Raw genomic sequence first — 24,671 nt, forward strand, 5'->3', positions numbered from 1 at the left:
CCCGGACAACATTATTGGGGGCGTGCCTTAAAGGTACTGCTTTTAGCATCCTCTACAACCTGTCGTCACGTCCGCTTTTCCTCCATACAAACAGCGTGCCGGCCCAGTCACGTAATATATGCGGCTTCTACACACACACAAGTAAATGCAAGGCATACTTGGTCAACAGCCATACAGGTCACACTGAGGGTGGACGTATAAACAACTTTAACACTGTTACACCACACTGTGAACCCACACCAAACAAGAATGACAAACACATTTCAGGGGAACATCCACACCGTAACACAACATAAACACAACAGAACGAATACCCAGAAACCCTTGCAGCTTTAACTCTTCCGGGACGCTACAATATACACCCCCGCTACCAACAAAACTCGATTTTGCATGTCACTATAAAGTTATATAAGCCTTGCTAGTTCAATATTCAATGCAAAACTTGTTTGGGTCCCTAATAAAAGGTTAAGTTGTTCAACTTTGGCCCTCGGCTTTGTTCAGTTTATAATTTTGGCCCACTCTGTATTTGAGTTTGACACCCCTGCATTAGAAGAAGATAGCCAGCCGTTTCCTTAAACTCGGACATATATCTATAACTTTGGCCATTCTGAGCCAGTAATTTCCAGAAGTTAGCTCATCCTGTGAGAAACCTCCGTTTTACTACTGATTTCCCATGTTGTGAAAATGTGTAGAATAAAAATTAAAATACCACATTTCGGTCAACGAAGATTTGCGTCAGCCATTGATAGTAGGCCAATATAGCCAATATAGACACTTACATCATGTGTTGCCTTCATTATAGCACTTATTTAAGGCTTTAAATGTTTTGCTCCAGACATATTTTATTTTTGTATTTTTGGTCCAATATATCTCTTTCAACATTTTGGGTTGCCAATCCCTGATTTAGTGGCACAAAAATGAAAAAAGTAAACTGTTCTCCCTGTTATCATTAATCTTATTTTGTATACTCCTTAGACTTAAAGAAAATATATTGATCCACAAGGGAAATTGTTCTAATATTCCGGAGAAACAACGTACTCTTCAGTAGACATTTGATTTCAGTCTATTTATTTTGTCAGAGTTACAGGAACACTATTAAGGACCTTTTGCAAAAAAAAAAAAGATACTTAAAGATAATCTCTATGACAGCATTTTAAGAATCTGCTGTTAAAATATGAGTGTGGAGAGAGGCGCGGTCCACACGTTCCCTGCGGGGTCGGCCATGAAGCAGCCAACAGGTGAGTGGATATCTCAGCTGGAACGAGTTATCTAATCACCTGTTCCTTTATTAGCAGCGCCGGAGACCATGAGCGGGGAAGATAGTGGGAGCAGGAGAGACACACAACGGAGCTGAAAAGCAAAGAGAGCGCGAGAGAAGGATCGAGACTGCTGAAAAGCAGAAGGAAACTTTGATGATGACAACAACAAAAAAATAAAAACTCTCCTGTTAAAAACCCACGTTCCAAGGTGTTGTCGTCACGTTGGTCCGACGAACCCTGAAGGGGGAAGAAACAAACTTCCACAATGAGTCTCTCATATATTTTTTTGAACTGAACTTGCGGGCCACCAGTTGATTAGCCCAAATGAGGACCTAACATGGAACTGTGAGGAACACCACTAGAATAACTAAAGAAGTTGCATCTGAAGTAAACACGCTATAGCAACACTTTATTTACATAAATTACACTATTAAAAACAATTGTAACTGCCAGAAAGGAGAGGACTTTAAGGATGCCTCAGTTATATAAATCACAAGATTGGACCCCAGTGGTTTTATGTTTGCTTGCGAGGTTAAAATTAACTTCAGTTATTTAGCTCTGTAACATGCAGAAAAACATGAGCGCATTATTTTGTGTACGAACAACAAACCTTATCAAGAGAAAGTGACTTGATATCTTCTCCTCTGCAGGTCTCAGGATGTCGCTGAAAGTGCCGACCAGCAACGTGACCAACAAAACCGACCCCAAGTCCATCAACTCGCGGGTGTTTATCGGCAACCTCAACACGGCGGTGGTAAGCAAGTCAGACGTGGAGAACATTTTCTCCAGGTACGGCTGCGTGCTCGGCTGCTCCGTACACAAGGGCTACGCCTTCGTCCAGTACGCCAGCGAGAAGCACGCCAGGGGTGCCGTCGCTGGCGAGAACGGTCGGGTGCTGGCAGGGCAGACGCTTGGTAAGTCACAACGACTTCAAATAAGTCCAAAAACTTCCATTTTCTCACGTGAATGAATGGAAGTGTGCTTGTGTTTCTCTTAGACATCAACATGGCGGGAGAGCCTAAACCCAGCAGGGATAAAACCACAAAGCGCCTGTCTTCTTCACACTACAGGTAATCCATGTTTTGGTGCTTTGCTTTACTACACACCACAGGACATTGACCTAAGACAATTTCTAGTGAACCTCCGACTAATTAATCACATTTGATGTGTCATGATCTCTCATGTTTGTTATTATTATTTTCCGGTATGTTTATGAAAATGATACTACATAATGAGAACTATATTCTTAACTGCTGCCTTTCCGTTAAAGGGGAACATTATCACCAAACCTATGCAAGCGTCAATGTATACCTTGATGTTGCAGAAACAAGACCATGTATTTTTTTAACCGATTTCCGAACTCTAAACGGGTGAATTTTGGCGAATTAAATGCCTTTCTGTTTATCGGTCTTGTAGCGATGATGTCAGAACCTGACGTCACCGAGGTAATGCACCTGCCATTTTCACATTACAAACTTGGGGTCTCAGCTCTGTTATTTTCCGTTTTTTTGACTATTTTTTGGAACCTTGGAGACATCATGCCTCGTCGGTGTGTTGTCGGAGGGTGTAACAACACTAAAAGGAAGGGATTCAAGTTGCACCACTGGCAAGAAATCTGCCGCCAGACCCCATTGAATGTGCCGGAGTGTCTGCACATTCTACCGGGGGTGCTACGACAGACATGGCACAGAGATGTATGGATAACCTGCAGATGCATTTGCAACGATTAAGTCAACGAAATCACAAAGGTGAGTTGTGTTGATGTTGTTGACTTATGTGCTAATCAGACATATTTGGTCACAGCATGACTGCCAGCTAATCGATGCTAACATACTACGCTAATCGATGCTAACATGCTATTGACGCTAGCTGTATGTACATTTGAAACTAGACACCCACATTTAATGCGAAACGAACACTTACCAATCGACGGATTTAAGTTGCTCCAGTGTCACAAGATGCGAAAGTCCTGATCGTTTGGTCTGCACATTTTACCGGCGATGCTAATAAGGCAGCCATGCTATGGGCTACTTCATTAGGTACACCCATGCTATGGCCGAATAGCCTCAATAGCTATTCGCTCAATAGCTTCAGTTTCTTCTTCAATTTCGTTTTCGCTATCTGCCTCCATACTCCAACCATATGTTTCAATACATGCGTAATCTGTTGGATAACTTAAGCCGCTGAATTCCGAGTCTGAATCCGAGCTAATGTCGCTATATCTTGCTGTGCTATTCGCCATGTTGTTTGTATTGGCAGCCCTGTATGACGTCACAGGGAAATGGACAGTCGCATCGCAAATAGCGAAAATCAAGAACTTTAAAGCTTTTTTTAGGGATATTCTGGGAGGTGTAAAATTTTGAAAAAACTTCGAAAAATAAAACAAGCCACTGGGAACTGATTTTTATTGTTTTTAACCCTTTTGAAATTGTGATAATGTTCCCCTTTAAGAAAAATAAACTAGTCTTTAGTATAAGTTTGCTGGTTTTATGAAAGGTAATGCAGAGCGCGTATCATTATGTCAAGATAATTGCACTAGCATGTACTTAATTTAAGAATATTTTTCAACATACTGAGAAATATTCTCAATATGTTGAGAAAAAATGAATTAGTTTTTAGTATAAGTTTGCTGGTTTCAAGAAATGTAATGCCTAGTGCATATCAATATGTCAAGATAATGGCACTCGCATTTAATTGATTCAAAAATATTTTTTAACATATTGAGAAAAAATGTCTCATATTTTTGTTTTCTATGAAGAAAAGTGCACTTGTTATTAGTGAGAATATACTTATTTTAAGGTATTTTTGGGTTCATTGAGGTTAGCTAATTTTAATTGTTTTGGAAAGTCTCAACAAGCCTAATTTTCTTGTTCTATTGGCAGATAATTTTGCTTAGTTTTAAATAAAATACTCTTAATTTTTTTTTTTTTTAACACTGACTTTTTGCAGTGTAATAGTCCGGAAAATACGGTACTATGTTCATTTAGAGCTTTCAGTGATGATTCTGTTGTTATATCATCTGGACCGTTAGCTTTTCCTTTCTTTATTGTTTTTATAGCATTTATTGCTTCCTCTGTCATAATATAATGTCCCTTAGTTGACTCTATGAATTGCATTTCTGCCCTGTTTGTGTCATCATATAGCTCAGTTACATATTCAACCCGTCTGGTTGATTGGCAACACTAAATGGTCCCTAGTGTGTGAATGTGAGTGTGAATGTTGTCTGTCTATCTGTGTTGGCCCTGCAATGAGTTGGCGACTTGTCCAGGGTGTACCCCGCCATATTTCAGCATTTCCGTTGAGGGTGAGAAAGCATGGGACAATATAACCCCAAGTTACCATTTATAAAAGCACATTACAATTCAAAGCAGAGAAAGGGAGTCCACAAGTATGCAATCGAGGGAATGCCGACATCTGAATAGGCAGACATCTATAAGGTGGGGTGAGGAGGGGGACAAACATCTCAAAGTAACATCGAGGAAACGCATCCATAAAACTTCAGCGAGTTGCTGAGTGACATGTGACTTTTTATCTTTCAGCACCTACGACTTGGACTACGAGCACTTCAGAGACGACTTGTACAATAGGTGAGATGTTGTCTTCACACGGAGGCTTAAAATTATGGGTAACACTTTATTTGTTTATTGCAAACACAACAAACCAAAAATCCACAATTTAAAGAGAAAAAAAAATGACATTTACACTGTTGGCATTTGTAAAAAAACAAAAACATGTAAATAATATTGTGTGTCTAAAAAGAATCAGAAAAAGCAAAGGTCTTAATGTCCAATATTATCTCTCAGATCTCATTCTTGATCAACAATACAACACATAATTACCTGATATTTAAACAATAATTAGTATAATATTGCAAGGTAGGTATAGATATATGTCCATATATACTCACAGTAATACACCTACTCATCCTTTCATAAAATGTAGTTTGTATAAATACATTACACCTTTAAGATAGTTTGTTTCCTCCTCTTTTATTTAAACATATTTCTTTTTAAATTGTATGATGTTTATTGTTTGATTTCTTCATCCAACCACAAGCTGCCATGCACACTTTATAAAAAAGAATGGTCACGCTGCCGCATTAAAGGGGAACATTATCACCAGACCTATGTAAGCGTTGATGTTGCAGAAAAAAGACCATATGTTTTTTTAAACGATTTCCGAACTCTAAAAGGGTGAATTTGGCGAATTAAACGCCTTTCAATTGTTCGCTGTCGGAGCACTGACCTTTCACCCGTCACGTCACAACAGGAAGCAATCCGCCATTTTCTGAATAACATTACACACACCAAGTCAAATCAGCTCTGTTATTTACCTTTTTTTCGACTGTTTTCCGTACCTTGGAGACATCATGCCTCGTCGGTGTGTTGTCGGAGGGTGTGACAACACGAACAGGGACGGATTCAAGTTGACTTACGTGGAGTGTGCTAATCAGACATATCAATGGTCACGGCATGCTAATCGATGCTAACATTCTATTTAGGCTAGCTGTATGTACATGTTGCATCATTACGCCTCATTTGTAGCTATATTTGCATCCAGCCTTTCCCTCAACCCACATTTAATGCCAAACAAACACATACCAATCGATGGATTCAAGTTGCACCAGTGGTCAAAAGATGTAATCGTTGGTTAGAAGGCGATCGCCAAATTTGTCCTCGTTGCAGCTGTCTGTCGTGATATGGTTCAATAGCTTCAGTTTCTTCTTCAATTTCGTTTTTGCTACCTGCCTCCACACTCCAACCATCCGTTTCAATACATGCGTAATCTGCTGAATCGCTTAAACCGCTGAAATCCGAGTCTGAATCCGAGCTAATGCCGCTATATCTTTCTGTTATATCCGCCATGTTTGTTTGTACTGGCATCACGCAGTGACGTCACATGAAAATGGACGGGTGGATATAGCGATGGTGAAAATCAGGCACTTTGATTTTCGGGATATATTGCGTGATGGGTAAAATTTTGAAAAAAACTTTGAAAAATAAAATAAGCCACTGGGAATGGATTTTTATTGGTTTTAACCCTTCTGAAATTGTGATAATGTTCCCCATTAAATTCAATTTTTCACTTCAAATAATGTTTTCCACCTCTGATTCTGAACAATTCTTTGGGATATTTAGCGAGGATGTCGTAGTGGTTTGTGTTGTGGTTTGTGTTGTGGTTTGTGCAGCCCTTTGAGACACTAGTGATTTAGGGCTATATAAGTAAACATTGATTGATTGATTGATTGATTGATATTTGATGGCGGCAGATTATTTCCAGCTTCGAATGTTATTTGTGCAGGTTTTAATTTCAAAATATCCATAAGTTTAACTATTTGTGATTTTAAAAAGAGTTCAGTTGTGTGTTCTCAATGGCCAGCATTGAAGGGCCCCACCTAGCAGGCACAGGATATTAAAACAATGTTGAGAAATTGGTGAATTAGATCCTGACGTTGAGCAACTCAAACGTAACCACATGCTTGTTGACAACATTTACTCAATGTCAGGTTCTGATATTAAGTTGACTATTGAATTTTGGTCATATCCCAACCAATATTCTACAACACAAATGCAACAGTGAAACATGTTTTTTTTTCACGCAGTTTAATAAATGTCTGGTGTTGTGTTGATTTGAGCGTTGAAATTTGGTAATTTCCCAACCAACAACATCGATCCATTGTTGTTGTCTCAATTTATAAATAAAACTATTTTGCAACATTGTTTTGAAGTCAGTCCTAAAGGACAAGTACGCACAAACGTTTGTATAATCAACATTGTTTCAATGTCTCGTGACTGCTGGGTAAGCGGAGTTTTTTTTTTGGAACCCCTCCAACCCATCCACACTAATTACAATTGTTTCCAAATGTTTTTATTTATTTATGTGAAACGTTTATTTTATACTTTTTTAAATCCAACTTGAATTTAGATTGATGCATGTTTTATACTAAAACGAATTAATGGAAAGAAATTGGACATTTTTATGAATGTTTTAATCTTTTTATTTGTGCTTGTTTACTATTTTTATGGATATTCCTTATATTATTTTTTGCTCCCAGTGCCGCTCACACTGGTGAAAAAATGATAGGTGGTGATCGGAGGGTCGGAAGTGCAAATTGGCAGCCGCGCTTCCGTCAGCCTACCCCAGGGCAGCTGTGGCTACAAATGCTGCTTACCACCACTTATGTGTAAATGTGGAGTGAGTGAATAATGGGTTCGCACTTCTCAGTGAGCGCTTTGAATAGAGACTTAAACCTAGACAAACTTTATTGATCCACAAGGGAAATTGTTCCACACAGTAGCTTAGTTTCAAAGGATAGAAATGATAAGGCAGGTATAAAATATACAAAAAATATACCATTTTAGCAATATAAAATAAAACATATGTAAATACCTGTAATACATTTATGTTATATTTTATATTGCTACTGTGGTAAATTTTTTTTTACATTTTTGTTTAAAGTTTGTCTAGGTCTAAGTTTATATTCAGGTATAAAGTAAACAAAACATGTAGTAGCAATATAAAATATAACATAAATGTAGTATTTGCATATGTTATATTTTATATTGCTACTATGGTAAATTTTTGTGTAGTTTATACCTGCAGTATCTAGTCGATAGAAAAGCGCTATATAAATGTATTTGATTATTATTATTACCGTATTTTTTGGAGTACAAATCACTCCGGAGTATAAGTCGCACCTGCCAAAAATGCATAATAAAGAAGGAAAAAACCATGTATAGGCCGCACTGGAGTATAAGTCGCATTTTTTGGGGAAATTTATTTGATGAAACCCAATCCCAAGAATAGACATTTGAAAGGCAATTTAAAATAAACAAAGAATAGTGAACAGGCTGAATAAGTGTACGTTATCCATCCATCCATCCATTTTCTACCGCTTATTCCCTTTCGGGGTAGTGTACGTTATATGACGCATAAATAACCAACTGAGAAGGTGCCTGGTATGTTAACGTAACATATTATGGTAAGAGTCATTCAAATAACTATAACATATAGAACATGCTATACGTTTACCAAACAATCTGTCACTCCTAATCGCTAAATCCCATGAAATCTTATACGTCTAGTCTCTTACGTGAATGAGCTAAATAATATTATTAGATATTTTACGGTAATGTGTTAATTTCACACATAAGTCGCTCCTGAGTATAAGTCGCACCCTGGCCAAACTATGAAAAAAACTGCGACTTATAGTCCAAAAAATACGGTATTATTATCATCATTTCCTTATTTTGTATGTTTGGTTTGTTTAGTTGTGTTTTATAGCATGGTCTGTATATACAGTATTGTGATTTTTATCAATCAATCAATCAATCAATCAATCAATCAATGTTTATAATATTTTTAAATCCTTGTTTTTAATTTGTACAGCAGTTTCGTGCAATATTGGTTGTCTTTAAAATGTCTTTATAAATGAAAAAAACAATAGTTGTTTTAGTGCAAAAAATATCACATTTAATATCATTAAAACATAAATTCATAAACCTTCCGAAGTTTACCCAGACACAGATTTCAAACCCAGTACCTCTACCGAACAAGACAAAGACTAATGCTGTGTGTCACACATGACGGTACAAGATTGTGAGGGATTTTTCCATTAAAGTTGAGTCAGCAAGCAGCTAAGAATACATTTGCATAACATTTCATACAACGTGCCATATCATTCATAATTGACTTTCTACACGTGTTTCTTTATGCGTAACAAGTGAAAAAACAGAAAAGTAAAATATAGAATATAATTCTAATCAAAATTCCAAAATGTTCCATATACAAAACAGTTAAAATGCATAAAAATTGTGAAAAAAACACAAAGGTAAAATAATAAGAATAATAAAAATCACAACAAGTAAAGAACATTCTGTATACAAAACACAGTCAAATGCATAAAAATGGTAGAAAAAACAAAGGCAAAATATTACAAATAATAAAAATCACAATAAGTAAAGAACATTCTATACACAAAACACAGTTAAAATGCATAAAAATAGTGAAAAAAACACAAAGGTAAAATATTACAAATAAAAACACCTCACAACAATTGGAGACCATTTTATATATGAAACACAGTAAAATGCTTAAAAAGGGTAGAAAAAAAGGCAACATATTACAAATAATAATAATCACAATGGGTAGAGAACATTTTATGTACAAAACAGAGTGAAAATGCATAAAAATAGTGAAAAGAACACAAAGGTAAAATATTACAAATAAAAAAAACTCACAACAATTAGAGAACATTTTGTATATGAAACACAGTAAAATGCATAAAAATGGTAGAAAAAAAGGCAACATATTACAAATACTAAAAATCACTAAAAGTAGAGAACATTCTATATACAAAACACAGTTAAAATGCATAAAAATAGTGAAAAAAACACATAGGTAAAATATTACAAATAAAAAAAATCACAACAATTAGAGAACATTTTATATACGAAACAGTAAAATGCAGAAAAATTGTAGAGAAAAAAGGCAAAATATTACAAATGATAATAATCACAATGAGTAGAGAACATTCTATATACAAAACACAGTTAAAATGCATAAAAATAGTGAAAAAAACACAAAGGTAAAATATTACAAATAAAAAAAATCACAACAATTAGAGAACATTTTATATATGAAAAACAGTAAAATGCATAAAAATGGTAGAAAAAAAGGCAACATATTACAAATAATAAAAATCACTAAAAGTAGAGAACATTCTATATACAAAACACAGTTAAAATGCATAAAAATAGCGAAAAAAAAACAGAGGTAAAATTTTACAAAAAAAAAAAAAAATCACAACAATTAGAGAACATTTTATATACGAAACACAGTAAAATGCATAAAAATGGTAGACAAAAAAGGCAAAATATTACACATAATAATAATTACAATGAGTAGAAAACATTCTATATACAAAACACAGTGAAAATGCATAAAAATAGTGCAAAATACAGAAAGGTAAATGATTACAAATAATAAATAAGCACAACAAATAATAAATAAGCACAACACAGTGCATGTTCTGCCTATAAGGAGCGCTGGCTGGCATTGTGTAGTATTGTCAGTGCTTTGTTTTTTTTTGTAATGTGCATTCATTTTGTAAGATTTTAATGGTGCATTTTCTCATTTGGCACAAACCTGTATCTCACATGAACCCCTTCTAAAATGAAGCAGGGAGTTACTGTCCTACTTGGTACTGCAGGGGGCAGCAGTAATACAGACTGCCAGAAACGACAAATCTTTTTTTTAACTACAGCGCCATCTGCTGGATCTAGTAGATTAGTGCCTTTACTATCAGCCAAATAAATTCCCCAGTCTACACCCTTATCCGGACCTGCACCAACATGTGCATGTTTGTCTTGAAAACCATCAGTAGCATCTTTCTTTGGAGAGGCCCCGTCCAGCTGGGATCGATCAGTTATGACACTTCAAAATGTTTCCACATTTTAAAGTGGCGCCTGATATGGAAAGAGGATATTTCTCTTCACCCTCACAATAGTGGACATCTTGTCAAAAGACTCGCCGGCAGCGAGCGCAAAGTGTTGCGTTTCACAAAGAAGAAGAAGACGAAGATAAAGTGGTTGCTGTCAAAGAGAAAACCCACTTGACGCGACAAGGAAGCGTAACCGCGGTAACCGCCTCTCCCTGGAGAAGAGGAGCGCTTTAATCGGTTTCTGTAGGTCAGCTCTCACATGAGGCGACCACCTACGGGAGGCGACGTGAACATGGCTTTTGTCCTACACGTCCTCCACCTTTGACCCTGATAAGTTCATTGAAAGCTACTCGCCTGTCATTACTCGTATGTCTCAGCAGGGGGCGCCAATTCCACAGTCAAAACAGCGATTATTTCCTTTTTTTAAATTTTTTAACAAGATACATTCTTTTCATGGCAATCTTATAAATCATAATCATAAATCATTTTTTTCTCATCCCTAATTGGACACACTGCAACACTTCAATCAGAATACAAAGAAATGTGTGCGCCACAAAAGAAGATATGCCAAAGTGTGGTTTTACTACTTGGAAAAAGTAATTGGATGCTTTATAAAAAGCAATAAAATATTTTTTTCTCTTTTATTCCATTTTTACTTTCATTTCTTTCCAACATCTTCAGTTGCTCTTGCTTTAAAACTTCATATATAAAATATTTTTAAGTGTCCTGAAGGAACTCTCCTGAAGGAACAACTAAAGTACTATGTATCTACAGCAGGGGTCTCAGACACGCAGCCCGCGGGCCAATTGCGGCCCGCGAGACGTTATTTTGTGGTCCCCACCTTAATATGAAAGTTTAATGTTAGCGCGGCCCGCAAGTTTTATATGAATGGCGCTTGACAGTGCTGTGTGCGGAGCTGAAAGAATCTACCAATCACGGTGTGGTATGTGGCTCTTGAGGGCCAAACATTGACGTCACTTGCGTGATACAAGCAGAGAAACGTTTTGCCGCTTTTCCACTAGACCCTCCCTTGCTTTCCTGCCTCGAGGGTTCCGCTAGCTTCCGAAGCACTCCGCCGAAGGACCGAGCGACAATACAAAACTGTGTTGCACTAGACTCCATGTTGCGATCCGTGACTCGGATCTTCACATATTATTGTTTGTTTTTCCATCTTTGTTCTCATTCTCCATTTGATCCGTTTATTTCCCGTTTAGTCCATCACCATGGTTACTTATTAGTTTCAGCTGTTACTCCCGGTTCCTGCACACCTGTTCTCTGTTAATCACCTTCCCTTTATAAGCCTTCCTCTTTTCATTCTTCTGCCTAGGACTCTAATTTGTTCATACACAACGGTACGTCTGCTTTGCAATTTTGCTTATATGCAATTTCTGTATTATTCTCGCGAGCTCTCACGCTGCGCAATTTTATTCATTCTTAGCTCTCATGCTAAATGTTTAGTTTTCCCCTCTGTGTGCCTATGTGCCAGTTTAGTTTACTATTTGTTTATCCTAGCTTTCATGCTAGCGTCTTTTGTTTGCCTTTTCTTAGCTCCAGTATTTTTGTACTCTAGCACCTTTTGTTAAATAAATCATTAGTTCATACATTTTGCTGTGTTCAATTTTCTACGCATCCTCGTAGATGCCGAACAGACGTAACACTCCAGCGCTGATACTCCGACAGAGAGTCGCTGGGCGAATCGGACGTGTGACACGGTAGTCGTGACGTTAGCCCGTTCGGGGCTAATTGTGCTACCGTAACTGTAAACTCCAAAGCGAGCCCCACAACCCCCACCCCCTTTCCCGTTGACTCCAGACCGAGACAATTTTTGTTATTTGGGTCCAAAATGGCTCTTTCAACATTCAGGGTTGCCTATCCCTGCATTAGTGGAAGAGCTGCAAATGAGTGACAGCTACAGAGACGTTGCCATGGAGACAAGGGTTTTCTTACATGCCAGGCTGCAGTCACACCGCCACACCTGTCCGTCAGTAATAACGGTCTCCCATAACCTGAACCAATTCAAGCAGTTATTTATTTATTTATTTTTTGTTTAATTTGCATTGACTCACATTACTTAATTCTCATTTTGTTCCATTTATATTTTGATTTTATTTTGTGTTGAAAATAAAAATTTAAAAAAGACATTTAAAAATATATTTTTTAAGTAATCTTTTCTTGCGGCCCATCCTCACCCAGACTGCATCCAGTGGCCCCCAGGTAAATTGAGTTTGAGACCCCTGATCTACGGTATCTATCTATCTATCTATCTATCTATCTATCTATCTATCTATCTATCTATCTATCTATCTATCTATCTATCTATCTATCTATCTATCTATCTATCTATCTATCTATCTATCTATCTATCTATCTATCTATCTATCTATCTATCTATCTATCTATCTATTTTATATAATATGTAGTGCTGCCTAATAATGTATTCTTCAGCCTAGATGTACATCATAAATTAAGGTTCCACCACATGCTTTTTAAAGCATATTCTACCACATTTTTGCACTGAATAAAGCATTTACAAGTATGAGCATGGCTAAATGATCTAAAAATAGGAATCCTGCAATAGTACGAAAACACCCAGTTAAGTTCAGTTAAGTTTATCTTGAACATGCATACAATACAATTACAATGCAATATTGCCAGTTTTCATTACAGCATGTCCGAAAATAATCAATTTATTTGTTCTGTTTGTAACATAAAAGTGAATGAATAAATAATAAATAAATATACCATAAGTAAGCAAATATTAAATCTCTCTCTCTCTCTCTCTTTTTCTCTCTCTCTAATGTTCTTCTTTGTTCTTTGTAAACACATGTAGCTTGAACAATCTCTTAAACATAATCACATCAGAGCTTTGTTTTATTTATTTGTTTAATCCATTCCATTATTTAATTCCACATACGGATATGCTTAAGGTCTTAAGTGTTGTAAGTGCATACTCATGTTTTAAATACGGTTATATTTCTCCTCTTTTGTTGAGAATAATTGTACATTCTTGGGTAGCAGGTCATAGTTTGCTTTGTACATCATTTGAGCTGTACACCGAGTTGTTAAATTTCAATATTTTTGATTCAATAAAATAAAGGGTAAATATGTTCTCTATAGCCAACATTACTGTATGTGTTTTTCTAATTGATATTTTTTGTAACACCGTTAGTGAATGAAGTGCATTTTTGCAATTTTTTCCCCATGTTTCTACACCAGGGGCGCTCACACTTTTTCTGCAGGCAAGCTACTTTTCAATTGACCAAGTCGAGGATATCTACCTCATTCCTATTTATAATTTATATTTATTTATTTATGAAAGAGACATTTTTGTTAACAAGTTAATGGTGTTTAATGATAATACAAGCATGTTTTACATACACAGATTCCTTTCTTTCATGAAGACAAGAATATAAGTTGGTGTATTTGATTCTGATGACTTGCATTGATTGGAATCAGACAGTGGTGCTGATAACGTCCGCATTTTCAAATGGAGGAAAAAAAAAAGTCCTCCTTTCTGTCCAATACCACATGAAAGTGGTTGGATTTGGCATCTCATTTGTCCAACTTGCATACTTGTTTTTAAACACTTTGTTATGAGAGTAGCATATGTGTGTGTGGCCCTTTAATGTCTGGCAGCAGGTGAGTGACGTCCGTGAGTGTGCGGGTGGGCAAGCAAGTGAGAAAGCGGTCGCAGAGGGCGGGGGAGAAATACATTGGCATCAAACTCCGTAGCTTGCTAGCTTGTGCACGCTAGCTTTCTGAGACTCTTATTTTGTTAGCACAGGCAGGATGAAACAGGTCTTTTATGGTGAAGACAGGAACTGTGCAGTCGGTCTTTAGAGTTTTGACAGCAGGTACGGAGTCTCTAGAAATAAAATGTGTTTCTCTACGTCCGCCCTGTTAGTGATTTTTTTCTTAAATATGAGCTTGCAGCAGCCAGCGTCATCTCACAAGATCCCCGGGTGCCGAGAATGTCAAACAACTGACGAAAGTGAAGTCTTGGGATGATTGATGATTGCTCATTTTTATGTCTATTTTTTAATGCCTGGCTTGAGATCGACTGACACACCCTCCGAGATCGACCAGTCGATCGCGATCGACATAATGGGCACCCCTGTTCTACACAATAACTCAGATATAGTAACACCAGTGAGAAGTTGGCCACTGATTGGCTCAGCCTGAGGCAGCATATTGAATTGAAAATACCGTATTTCCTTGAATTGCCGCAGGGCATATAGTATGCGCCTGCCTTGAATTACTGCCGGGTCAAACTCGCTTCGCAAAATAATTAGCGAACGCTTAGTATTACCGCCTAGTCAAACTCGTGACGTCACGAGGGACACTTCCCCTGTCATCATTTTCAAAATGGAGGAGGCTGATTTCAATACCGGTAATTTGAAATCGCATAAAGGGAAGGAGATTAAGAGCTATTCGGTAGGATTTACGGTCCAAGCTTACATCACACCCAATTTTTTAGTGCATGCCTTTGTTAAGTGCCGGAGTGAGAAGAGGTTTTAAAATAATTAGCGCATGTTTACTTTTACCGCATGCCTTTGGTAAGCGCAGGAGTGAGAAGAGGTTTTAAATTAATTAGCGCCCCGGCGGCAATTCAAGGAAATACAGTAGTATAAAAATAACTAAAGGAAGTTATTTTATAACTAAAGGGCTCTCATAATGTTCAAATTTTTTTTAGAAGATAACAATCAATTTTTTTTCACGTTCAATTTATGATTAATGATTCCTACTTTACAGAAATTAATTTATTGTGGAACCAATTAACAGCAATAAACGAGGGATTACTGTGGACTAGTTTAGTGTTTTTCAACCTTTTTTGAGCCAAGACACATTTTTTTCATAAAAAAAATACGGAGGCACACCACCAGCAGAAAAGGTTAAAAAATGAAATTCCACCAGGTTGTCTGGCCTTATTTTGAGTTTAATGTTGTTTCCTGTGTGCAATGCTTTACTTCCTGTCTTGCGCTGTTATTTTGATGACATTTCCTGTTTTGTTGGGGTTCTCCTGTAGCAGCTTCATGCGTTTTGAGTGCGGTAAGTTTTTGCTGTCGTCCAGCATTCTGTTTTTGTTGACTTTGTAGTTACTTCAGTTTTACTTTTCTTTTACATAGCCATCCCTATGCTTCAGTGCCTTTTCCTCACGGAACCTGCCTTTTTGGTGATTTTTGGTTTAAGCGCTACATATCTTTTTACCTGCACGCTGTCTCCCGCTTTGCTCTGCATATTGGGATCCCGACAAACCATCCTTGACACGTTCCGACAACACAATGAACTACCTGCTGCCACCTCCTGATATGGAGTATTACAAGATTACCCTGCCACGCTCTAGACAGCACAGGCACTAGACCAGGGGTAGGGAACCTATGGCTCTAGAGCCAGATGTGGCTCTTTTGATGACTGCACCTGGCTCTCAGATAAATCTTAGTTGACATTGCTTAACACGGTAAGTAATGAATAATTCTGCTGGTAATCACAGTGTCAAAAATAACGTTCAAAATATAAAACATTCTCATGCATTTTAATCCATCCATCTGGTTTCTACCGCACCTGTTCAAGAAGTCGCATTAATGGTAAGAAGTATTTTATTTATTGTTGGTTAGCTTCAGAATAACAATGTTATTAAAAAGAATAAGAGACTTATCGTACACTAAAAATATTGGTCTTACTTATTTAGTTGTATTCAGTCTTGAATAAAATATTATATGGCTCTCACAGAAATACTTTTTAAAATATTTGGCTTGTATGGCTCTCTCGGCCAAAAAGGTTCCCGATCCCTGCACTAGACAATGGCACATTATTATGATTACAGATTTGCAAAAAATATTTTTTTTACCAATTAGGGGAAGTTGCATAATTTCCCACGGCACGCCAGACAATATCTCACGGCACACTAGTGTGCCGCGGCACAGTGGTTGAAAAACCCTGGACTAGTCCATATGCTGTCTAATGAAAAAAAGAATAATCTGAGCTTCGAATTTTTACCATGAATTGATTAACATTGACCCCGACTTAAACAACTCCAAAAACTTATTTGGGTGTTACCGTTTAGTGGTCAATTTGACGTAATATGTACTGTACTGTGCATTCTACTAATACAAGTTTCAATCAATCAATCAATCAATCAATGATTCATCGTGATTAATCGCAGTAAATGTTTTGCTTGTCAGAGGGGCTCGTGATTATGCGTGAACTTCGATAACCCTAATAATGTAAGGGTTTAAATGCTGGGTTGCATGTTGTGACGTCACATTGCTGTCACCCCGGATTTAAGCACACAAGGGATAAACAAGCGCATTATTAACAGGACGATGCGCTATACTCTCACCTGTGGAAATGGATCCAGCAAGGATTTGGTCAAAAATTGTTAAAGAGTTTCTATGTAGTTCATCATAAAGGGGAAAAACAACCAAATGGCACAGAGTAAGCTGCTCCAAATGTCAAGTGGAGCCCCCGATATTTTCCCCCAAAGTAAAAGCATGCAGGCTCGCGGTTGCAAACCAGCAGAATAATTGTGTGAATGTTCCAAAGCATTCACATTTATGGTTTTCGACACCAAAAGTCATCTATATATTATTGTTCAACAACTTCTTCTTCTCAGGCAGCACGGTGGAAGAGGGGTTAGCGCATCTGAGTAGTCCTGAGTTCAATCCCGGGCTCGGGATCTTTCTGTGTGGAGTTTGCATGTTCTGCCCGTGACTGCGTGGGTTCCCTCCGGGTACTCCGGCTTCCTCCCACTTCCACAGACATGCACCTGGGGATAGGTTGATTGGCAACACTAAATTGGCCCTAGTGTGTGAATGTGAGTGTGTGTGTCTATCTATCTTTGTTGGCCCTGCGATGATGGCCCGATTGTAGCTGAGATAGGCTCCAGTGACCCCCCGCAACCCCAAAAGGGACAAGCGGTAGAAAATGGATGGAAGAAACTTCTTCTTCTCCAGATTTTGGCGCGCTGTACCTTTCACATTTTTCACCCGATTCAAATGTTCCAACATTTTTCAAAGTTCCATAATTCCCACATTTTTCATCTGATTCCGACTGTTCCAACTTCCAAATATTCAGCCTGTTCAGGAATTGTGTGCTTTACTTCAACAATTCTAAAAAAAATATTCCCAGGTTTCACGTAATCCCTTTTTTTTTTTTTTTTTGCACTTTCCCCATTCTAAATGATTTAGCCATTTTTCAAATTCTACCTTTCCCACATTTTTCAACCGATTCAAACCATTCCACCTTCAACACATTCAACTCATCCTGAACATTCAAACTAACACGTTTCCACATTCAACACATTTCCAGGAATTCCCCTTTTTTGGCAACCTACTTCCACCCTTCTTAAGTTCGACTACTCCTTTCACATTTTTCAACCGTTTCACCGTCAAAACACTACTCATTTTCAGGAAATAAATCAAGTAGGTAAAGGAACTAGAAAAATTCCCGGTTTTCCCGAAATGCCAGGAATTTCTCAATTAAAAACAGTTACTAATTCAACATTTCTTGACCGACTTAAACAATTCCAACAGCAACCAATTCAGCTCATTCAGGATTTTCATGCTCGTAATCATTTTAAAAAACATCCTGTTTTTACCAAAATTTACAGATTTCCAGGAAATTCCCATTGAAATAAATGGGACATTTTTCCAAGTTGCACAATTCCCACATTTTCCAACCTATTCAGACCATTCCAACATCAACACATACCACACTCATCCTGAACATTCAATCTAACACAGGGGTGTCAAACTCAAATACAGAGTGGGCCAAAATTTAAAACTGAACAAAGTCTCGGGCCGAGGTTGAACAAATTAACCTTTTAATAGGGACCCAAACAAGTTTTTCATTGAATATTGAACAAGCAAGGCTTATATAACTTTATAGTGACATGCAAAACTGAGTTTCAAATGATAATAACAATAATAATTAAAAAATATAAATAGCATATTAAATCAAATTTAAATAAAAATTAAATGCCTCTTTTGTATTTGCAGCCTTCTGAGGTAAATATCAACATTAACTTTTTCCAGAGGCTAATACATTTGAAAATAAAATAACAATGAATGAATCAACCATTCAGGCCTTTTTACTGCTCAGTTAATGTCCGGGCTCAGGTGGGTGGGGTTAGGGGTGTTTGTTTGTAGCGGGGGGAGGGGGGGGGGCGTGGGGGGGAATATTGTAGTGGTCCGGAAGAGTTAGTGCTGCAAGGGAGGCTGGGTATTTGTTCCGTTGTGTTTATGTTGTGTTACGGTGCGGATGTTCTCCCGAAATGTGTTGGTCATTCTTGTTTGGTGTGGGTTCACAGTGTGGCGCATATTTGTAACAGTGTTAAAGTTGTTTATATGGCCACCCTCAGTGTGACCTGTATGCTGTTGATCAAGTATGCCTTGCATTTACTTACATGTGTGTAGAAGCCACATATATTACGTGACTGGGCCGGCACGCCGTTTGTGAGGAGGAAAAACAGACTTGACGACAGGTTGTAGGGGATGCTAAAGGCAGTGCCTTTAAGGCCCACTCCCAATATTGTTGTCCGGGTGGAATTCTGGAGAATGGTTGCACCGGGAGATTTTCGGCAGGGGCACTGAAATGCGGTGTTACAGTGGCACCGCTGTATGGCACCGGCGGGCCAGCTGTAATGTTAATTTGATATTGCTTCAAAGGCCAAATGAAATTACACGGCGGGCCAGATTTGGCCCGCGGGCCAGAGTTTGACACCTATGATCTAACACTTTCACAAGTTCCAAACCAAATTCCGGTTTCCCTGGAAATTCAAACACTTCAACATTTAAACAATTTCAGCGTTTAAATGATTTCAACATTCCAACCATTTCTCTATTCATCCTATGTTCCATCACTATTTCAGTTCAGCGTCAGCTTTTCCAACATTCAAACCATTCCAACATTTAAACTATTCTTACATTCACACCACATTATGTCAGCGATTCAGTTCAACTTCAGCATTGGAGCATTCACACGCAATTTCTTTAGGATTTTCCTCTTCAAGTTTAATATAATATATGCCTCAAGTTCCAGCACGGTGTACCAGGGGTTAGTGCATGTGCCTCACAATACGAAGGTCCTGAGTTCAATCCCGGGCTCGGGATCTTTCTGTGTGGAGTTTGCATGTTCTCCCCGTGAATGTGTGGGTTCCCTCTCCGGGTACTCCGGCTTCCTCCCACTTCCAAAGACATGCACCTGGGAATAGGTTGATTAGCAACACTAAATTGGCCCTAGTGTGTGAATGTGAGTGTGAATGTTGTCTGTCTATCTGTGTTGGCCCTGTGAAGACGTGGCTACTTGTCCAGGCTGTACACCGCCTTCTGCCCCAATCCAGCTGAGATAGGCTCCAGCGCCCCCCGTGATAGAAATGGATGGATGGATGGATGCCTCAAGTTTCTCCTAACAACTTCCTGTTCTTCCTTCCTTTTCCCGCCAGGCTGATGGAGTACGGTGGTCAGGTGTTGCCAGACGCGCGATCGGTGCCAGTCAAAGGCCTGCGGGTGGCGCCTCCTTTCGTCCGTCGGCTCACATCTCTCCCAGTTAGAACGCTGCCGCGTAACGCAAACATGCTTCCTGGCGGTAAGCACAGACGTGAGTTCCGACACGAGCTGCAGATTTTCTTTTCACTCTTCCTGTTTCTTTTCATTATTTACTCTTAAAACGCCCCCTGATGGCTGTGAGGAGTACGAATAGCCTGAAAACCTGGATATGTTAAAAAAAACGGTGTTAGGAAGACAATCGACGTGGAAAAAAAAATCACAGTTGATTCGGTGGCATTTTGACAAGCGCTAGCTCGATGCTATTTACATTGGATTTCCCATTGACATGCTCAAGATTAGTATTGGTGACTTTACATGGCGATTTTAACGCCTCCAAATTTGGTAGTGAAAAATACAACGGATGCACGTTACAATCAAATAGCTGGTGTACAATAAGTACAATATAGGGCTCAACATAAGACAAGAACTGGTTGAGGCTATTGTGAGGGTCTGCTGGGAACGTCTGGCAGAGTCTCCTGTCAGACAAAGTTTCAATTCCCACCTCCGGAAGAACTTTGAACATGTCACGAGGGAGGTGCTGGACATTGAGTCCGAGTGGACCATGTTCCGCACCTCTATTGTCGAGGCGGCAGATCGGAGCTGTGGCCGCAAGGTAGTTGGTGCCTGTCGGGGCGGCAATCCTAAAACCCCTTGGTGGACACCAGCGGTGAGGGATGCCGTCAAGCTGAAGAAGGAGTCCTATCGGGTCCTTTTGGCTCATAGGACTCCGGAGGCAGTGGACAGGTACCGACAGGCCAAGCGGTGTGCAGCTTCAGCGGTCGCGGAGGCAAAAACTCGGACATGGGAAGAGTTCGGGGAAGCCATGGAAAACGACTTCCGGACGGCTTCGAAGCGATTCTGGACCACCGTCCGCCGCCTCAGGAAGGGGAAGCAGTGCACTATCAACACCGTGTATGGTGCGGATGGTGTTCTGCTGACCTCGACTGCGGATGTTGTGGATAGGTGGAAGGAATACTTCGAAGACCTCCTCAATCCCACCAACACGTCTTCCTATGAGGAAGCAGTGCCTGGGGAATCTGTGGTGGACTCTCCTATTTCTGGGGCTGAGGTCGCTGAGGTAGTTAAAAAGCTCCTCGGTGGCAAGGCCCCAGGGGTGGACGAGATCCGCCCGGAGTTCCTTAAGGCTCTGGATGCTGTGGGGCTGTCTTGGTTGACAAGACTTTGCAGCATCGCGTGGACATCGGGGGCGGTACCTCTGGATTGGCAGACCGGGGTGGTGGTTCCTCTCTTTAAGAAGGGGGACCGGAGGGTGTGTTCCAACTATCGTGGGATCACACTCCTCAGCCTTCCCGGTAAGGTTTATTCAGGTGTACTGGAGAGGAGGCTACGTCGGATAGTCGAACCTCGGATTCAGGAGGAACAGTGTGGTTTTCGTCCTGGTCGTGGAACTGTGGACCAGCTCTATACTCTCGGCAGGGTTCTTGAGGGTGCATGGGAGTTTGCCCAACCAGTCTACATGTGCTTTGTGGACTTGGAGAAGGCATTCGACCGTGTCCCTCGGGAAGTCCTGTGGGGAGTGCTCAGAGAGTATGGGGTATCGGACTGTCTTATTGTGGCCGTCCGTTCCCTGTACGATCAGTGCCAGAGCTTGGTTCGCATTGCCGGCAGTAAGTCGAACACATTTCCAGTGAGGGTTGGACTCCGCCAAGGCTGTCCTTTGTCACCGATTCTGTTCATAACTTTTATGGACAGAATTTCTAGGCGCAGTCAAGGCGTTGAGGGGTTCCGGTTTGGTAACCGCAGGATTAGGTCTCTGCTTTTTGCAGATGATGTGGTCCTGATGGCTTCATCTGACCGGGATCTTCAGCTCTCGCTGGATCGGTTCGCAGCCGAGTGTGAAGCGACCGGAATGAGAATCAGAACCTCCAAATCCGAGTCCATGGTTCTCGCCCGGAAAAGGGTGGAGTGCCATCTCCGGGTTGGGGAGGAGACCCTGCCCCAAGTGGAGGAGTTCAAGTACCTAGGAGTCTTGTTCACGAGTGAGGGAAGAGTGGATCGTGAGATCGACAGGCGGATCGGTGCGGCGTCTTCAGTAATGCGGACGTTGTACCGATCCGTTGTGGTGAAGAAGGAGCTGAGCCAGAAGGCAAAGCTCTCAATTTACCGGTCGATCTACGTTCCCATCCTCACCTATGGTCATGAGCTTTGGGTCATGACCGAAAGGATAAGATCACGGGTACAAGCGGCCGAAATGAGTTTCCTCCGCCGTGTGGCGGGGCTCTCCCTTAGAGATAGGGTGAGAAGCTCTGCCATCCGGGAGGAGCTCAAAGTAAAGCCGCTGCTCCTCCACATCGAGAGGAGCCAGATGAGGTGGTTCGGGCATCTGGTCAGGATGCCACCCGAACGCCTCCCTAGGGAGGTGTTTAGGGCACGTCCAACCGGTAGGAGGCCACGGGGAAGACCCAGGACACGTTGGGAAGACTATATCTCCCGGCTGGCCTGGGAACGCCTCGGGATCCCCCGGGAAGAGCTAGACGAAGTGGCTGGGGAGAGGGAAGTCTGGGTTTCCCTGCTTAGGCTGTTGCCCCCGCGACCCGACCTCGGATAAGCGGAAGATGATGGATGGATGGATGGTTGAGGCTACACACCGTAGCCTACACACTACTGCCGCCTAACATTTTAGAATTGCAACTATAAAATCTACTATATAATAATAGGTTTGGTTGATATCAGCACTTCAATCATCAACAGTTATATCATCTGAGAAATGGACATTGAAACAGTGTTGGTCTGACTTGGAAGGATATGTACAGCGAGCAGTGAACATAGTGAGCTCAGAAAGCATAAGAACTAGGGGTGTAACGGTACACAAAAATTTCGGTTTGGTACGTACCTCGGTTTAGAGGTCACGGTTCGGTTCATTTTCGGTACAGTAAGAAAACAACAAAATATACATTTTTTGGTTATTTATTTACCAAATTTGTAAACAATGGCTTTATCCTTTTAGCATTGGGAACACTATAATAATTCTACCCACGTTAATCCACATTAAACTGCCTCAAGTTGATGCTTTGATTAAATAAAATGACAAAACCTTTCTTTATATATAAAAAGTGCAACATTAAACGGTTTCAAGTCAACTCATCATGCTTAATTTATTACGGCATTTGGGAAGCCTGTAGTTGACTTTTACTATACACACACAACACACACGCACGCACACACACACACACACACACACACACACACACACACACACACACACACACACACACACACACACACACACACACACACACACACACACACACACACACACACACACACACACACACACACACACACAGCAAAATGAGCTAACCTAACGCTAAAAGCTAATTAGCCTTCACCTCAACCCAGAACTATGAGAGAGTTGAGCTGTAGTTTAAGTTTCTAGAAGGTCAAAGGGGCTCATAGTGATGTTGTAACTGTTGTGACTGGGAAGTGTTTTTTATAATTTGGGGAGTGTACGATGTCAGCTGCTCACCTGCTAAACACATATCTGCTCATCTCGACGCAGGAGCACTGATTCTAAGCTTTCTGAATACGCACTGCTGATTGGCTGTTACATCGCTCTGAATACGCACTGCTGATTGGCTTTGTATGTAACCAATCAGATGGTTGTGTGGGCGGGACAATGCTGGGTGCTCACTGCTCAGACAGAGGCAGCTGCAAAGCAGCTTGTTAAGCCTTTAGTTTACAAAATCGTTCGATACACCCTCGTACCGAACCGAAACCCCCGTACCGAAACGGTTCAATACAAATACACGTACCGTTACACCCCTAATAAGAAAAAGTATATACATTTGATTATTTACATTTGTTTATTTACAATGGTGGGAGGGTGTTAGTCTAGGGTTGTACTTGCCTGGAGGTGTTCTTTTAGTGCGGTTTTGAAGGAGGATAGAGATGCACTTTCTTTTACACCTGTTGGGAGTGCATTCCATATTGATGTGGCATAGAAGGAGAATGATTCAAGACCTTTGTTAGATCGGAATCTGGTTTTAATGTGGCTTGTGGAGCCCCCCGCTGTTGTGGTTATGGCGGTCATTTACGTTCTGGAAGTAGTTTGACATGTACTTTGGTATCAGGGAGGTGTAGCAAATTTTATAGACTAGGCTTAGTGCAAGTTGTTTTACTCTGTCCTCCACCCTAAGCCAGCCCACTGTGGAGAAGTGGGTAGGAGTCAGGTTTGATCTGGGGTGGAGGTCTAGAAGTAACCTGACTATAGCTTGTTCTGGGATGTTTGGAGTCTAGATTTGAGGGTATTGGAGGTGCTGGGGTACCAGGAGGTGCATGTGTTATCGAAAAAGGGTTGAATGAGAGTACCCGCTAGAATCTTCATGGTGCTTTTGTTGGTTGCAATTTTATCACAGGAAAGATTAGCCTCCTGTGTCCCTAAAGTCTGGCACGTACAATAATTGT

At 40.1% G+C, this 24,671-nt stretch overlaps 1 protein-coding gene across 2 annotated transcripts in view; it reads left to right on the top strand.

Moving 5' to 3' along the window:
• Window positions 1-24,671, top strand: part of raly (RALY heterogeneous nuclear ribonucleoprotein) — a 54,116-nt gene that overhangs the window by 18,593 nt on the left and 10,852 nt on the right. Inside the window, exons 2-5 of one of the 2 annotated variants that reach the window (XM_061875035.1) lie at window positions 1,910-2,173; window positions 2,257-2,329; window positions 4,799-4,846; window positions 20,144-20,298. In XM_061875035.1, coding sequence (XP_061731019.1) covers window positions 1,910-2,173; window positions 2,257-2,329; window positions 4,799-4,846; window positions 20,144-20,298 — 540 coding nt within the window. The remainder of the gene's footprint in view (window positions 1-1,909; window positions 2,174-2,256; window positions 2,330-4,798; window positions 4,847-20,143; window positions 20,299-24,671) is intronic. The other variant, XM_061875036.1, reaches the window with a different exon arrangement.

The sequence above is a fragment of the Nerophis ophidion genome, linkage group LG16 (assembly GCF_033978795.1).
Source record: "Nerophis ophidion isolate RoL-2023_Sa linkage group LG16, RoL_Noph_v1.0, whole genome shotgun sequence".
Taxonomy (NCBI): Eukaryota; Metazoa; Chordata; class Actinopteri; order Syngnathiformes; family Syngnathidae; genus Nerophis; species Nerophis ophidion.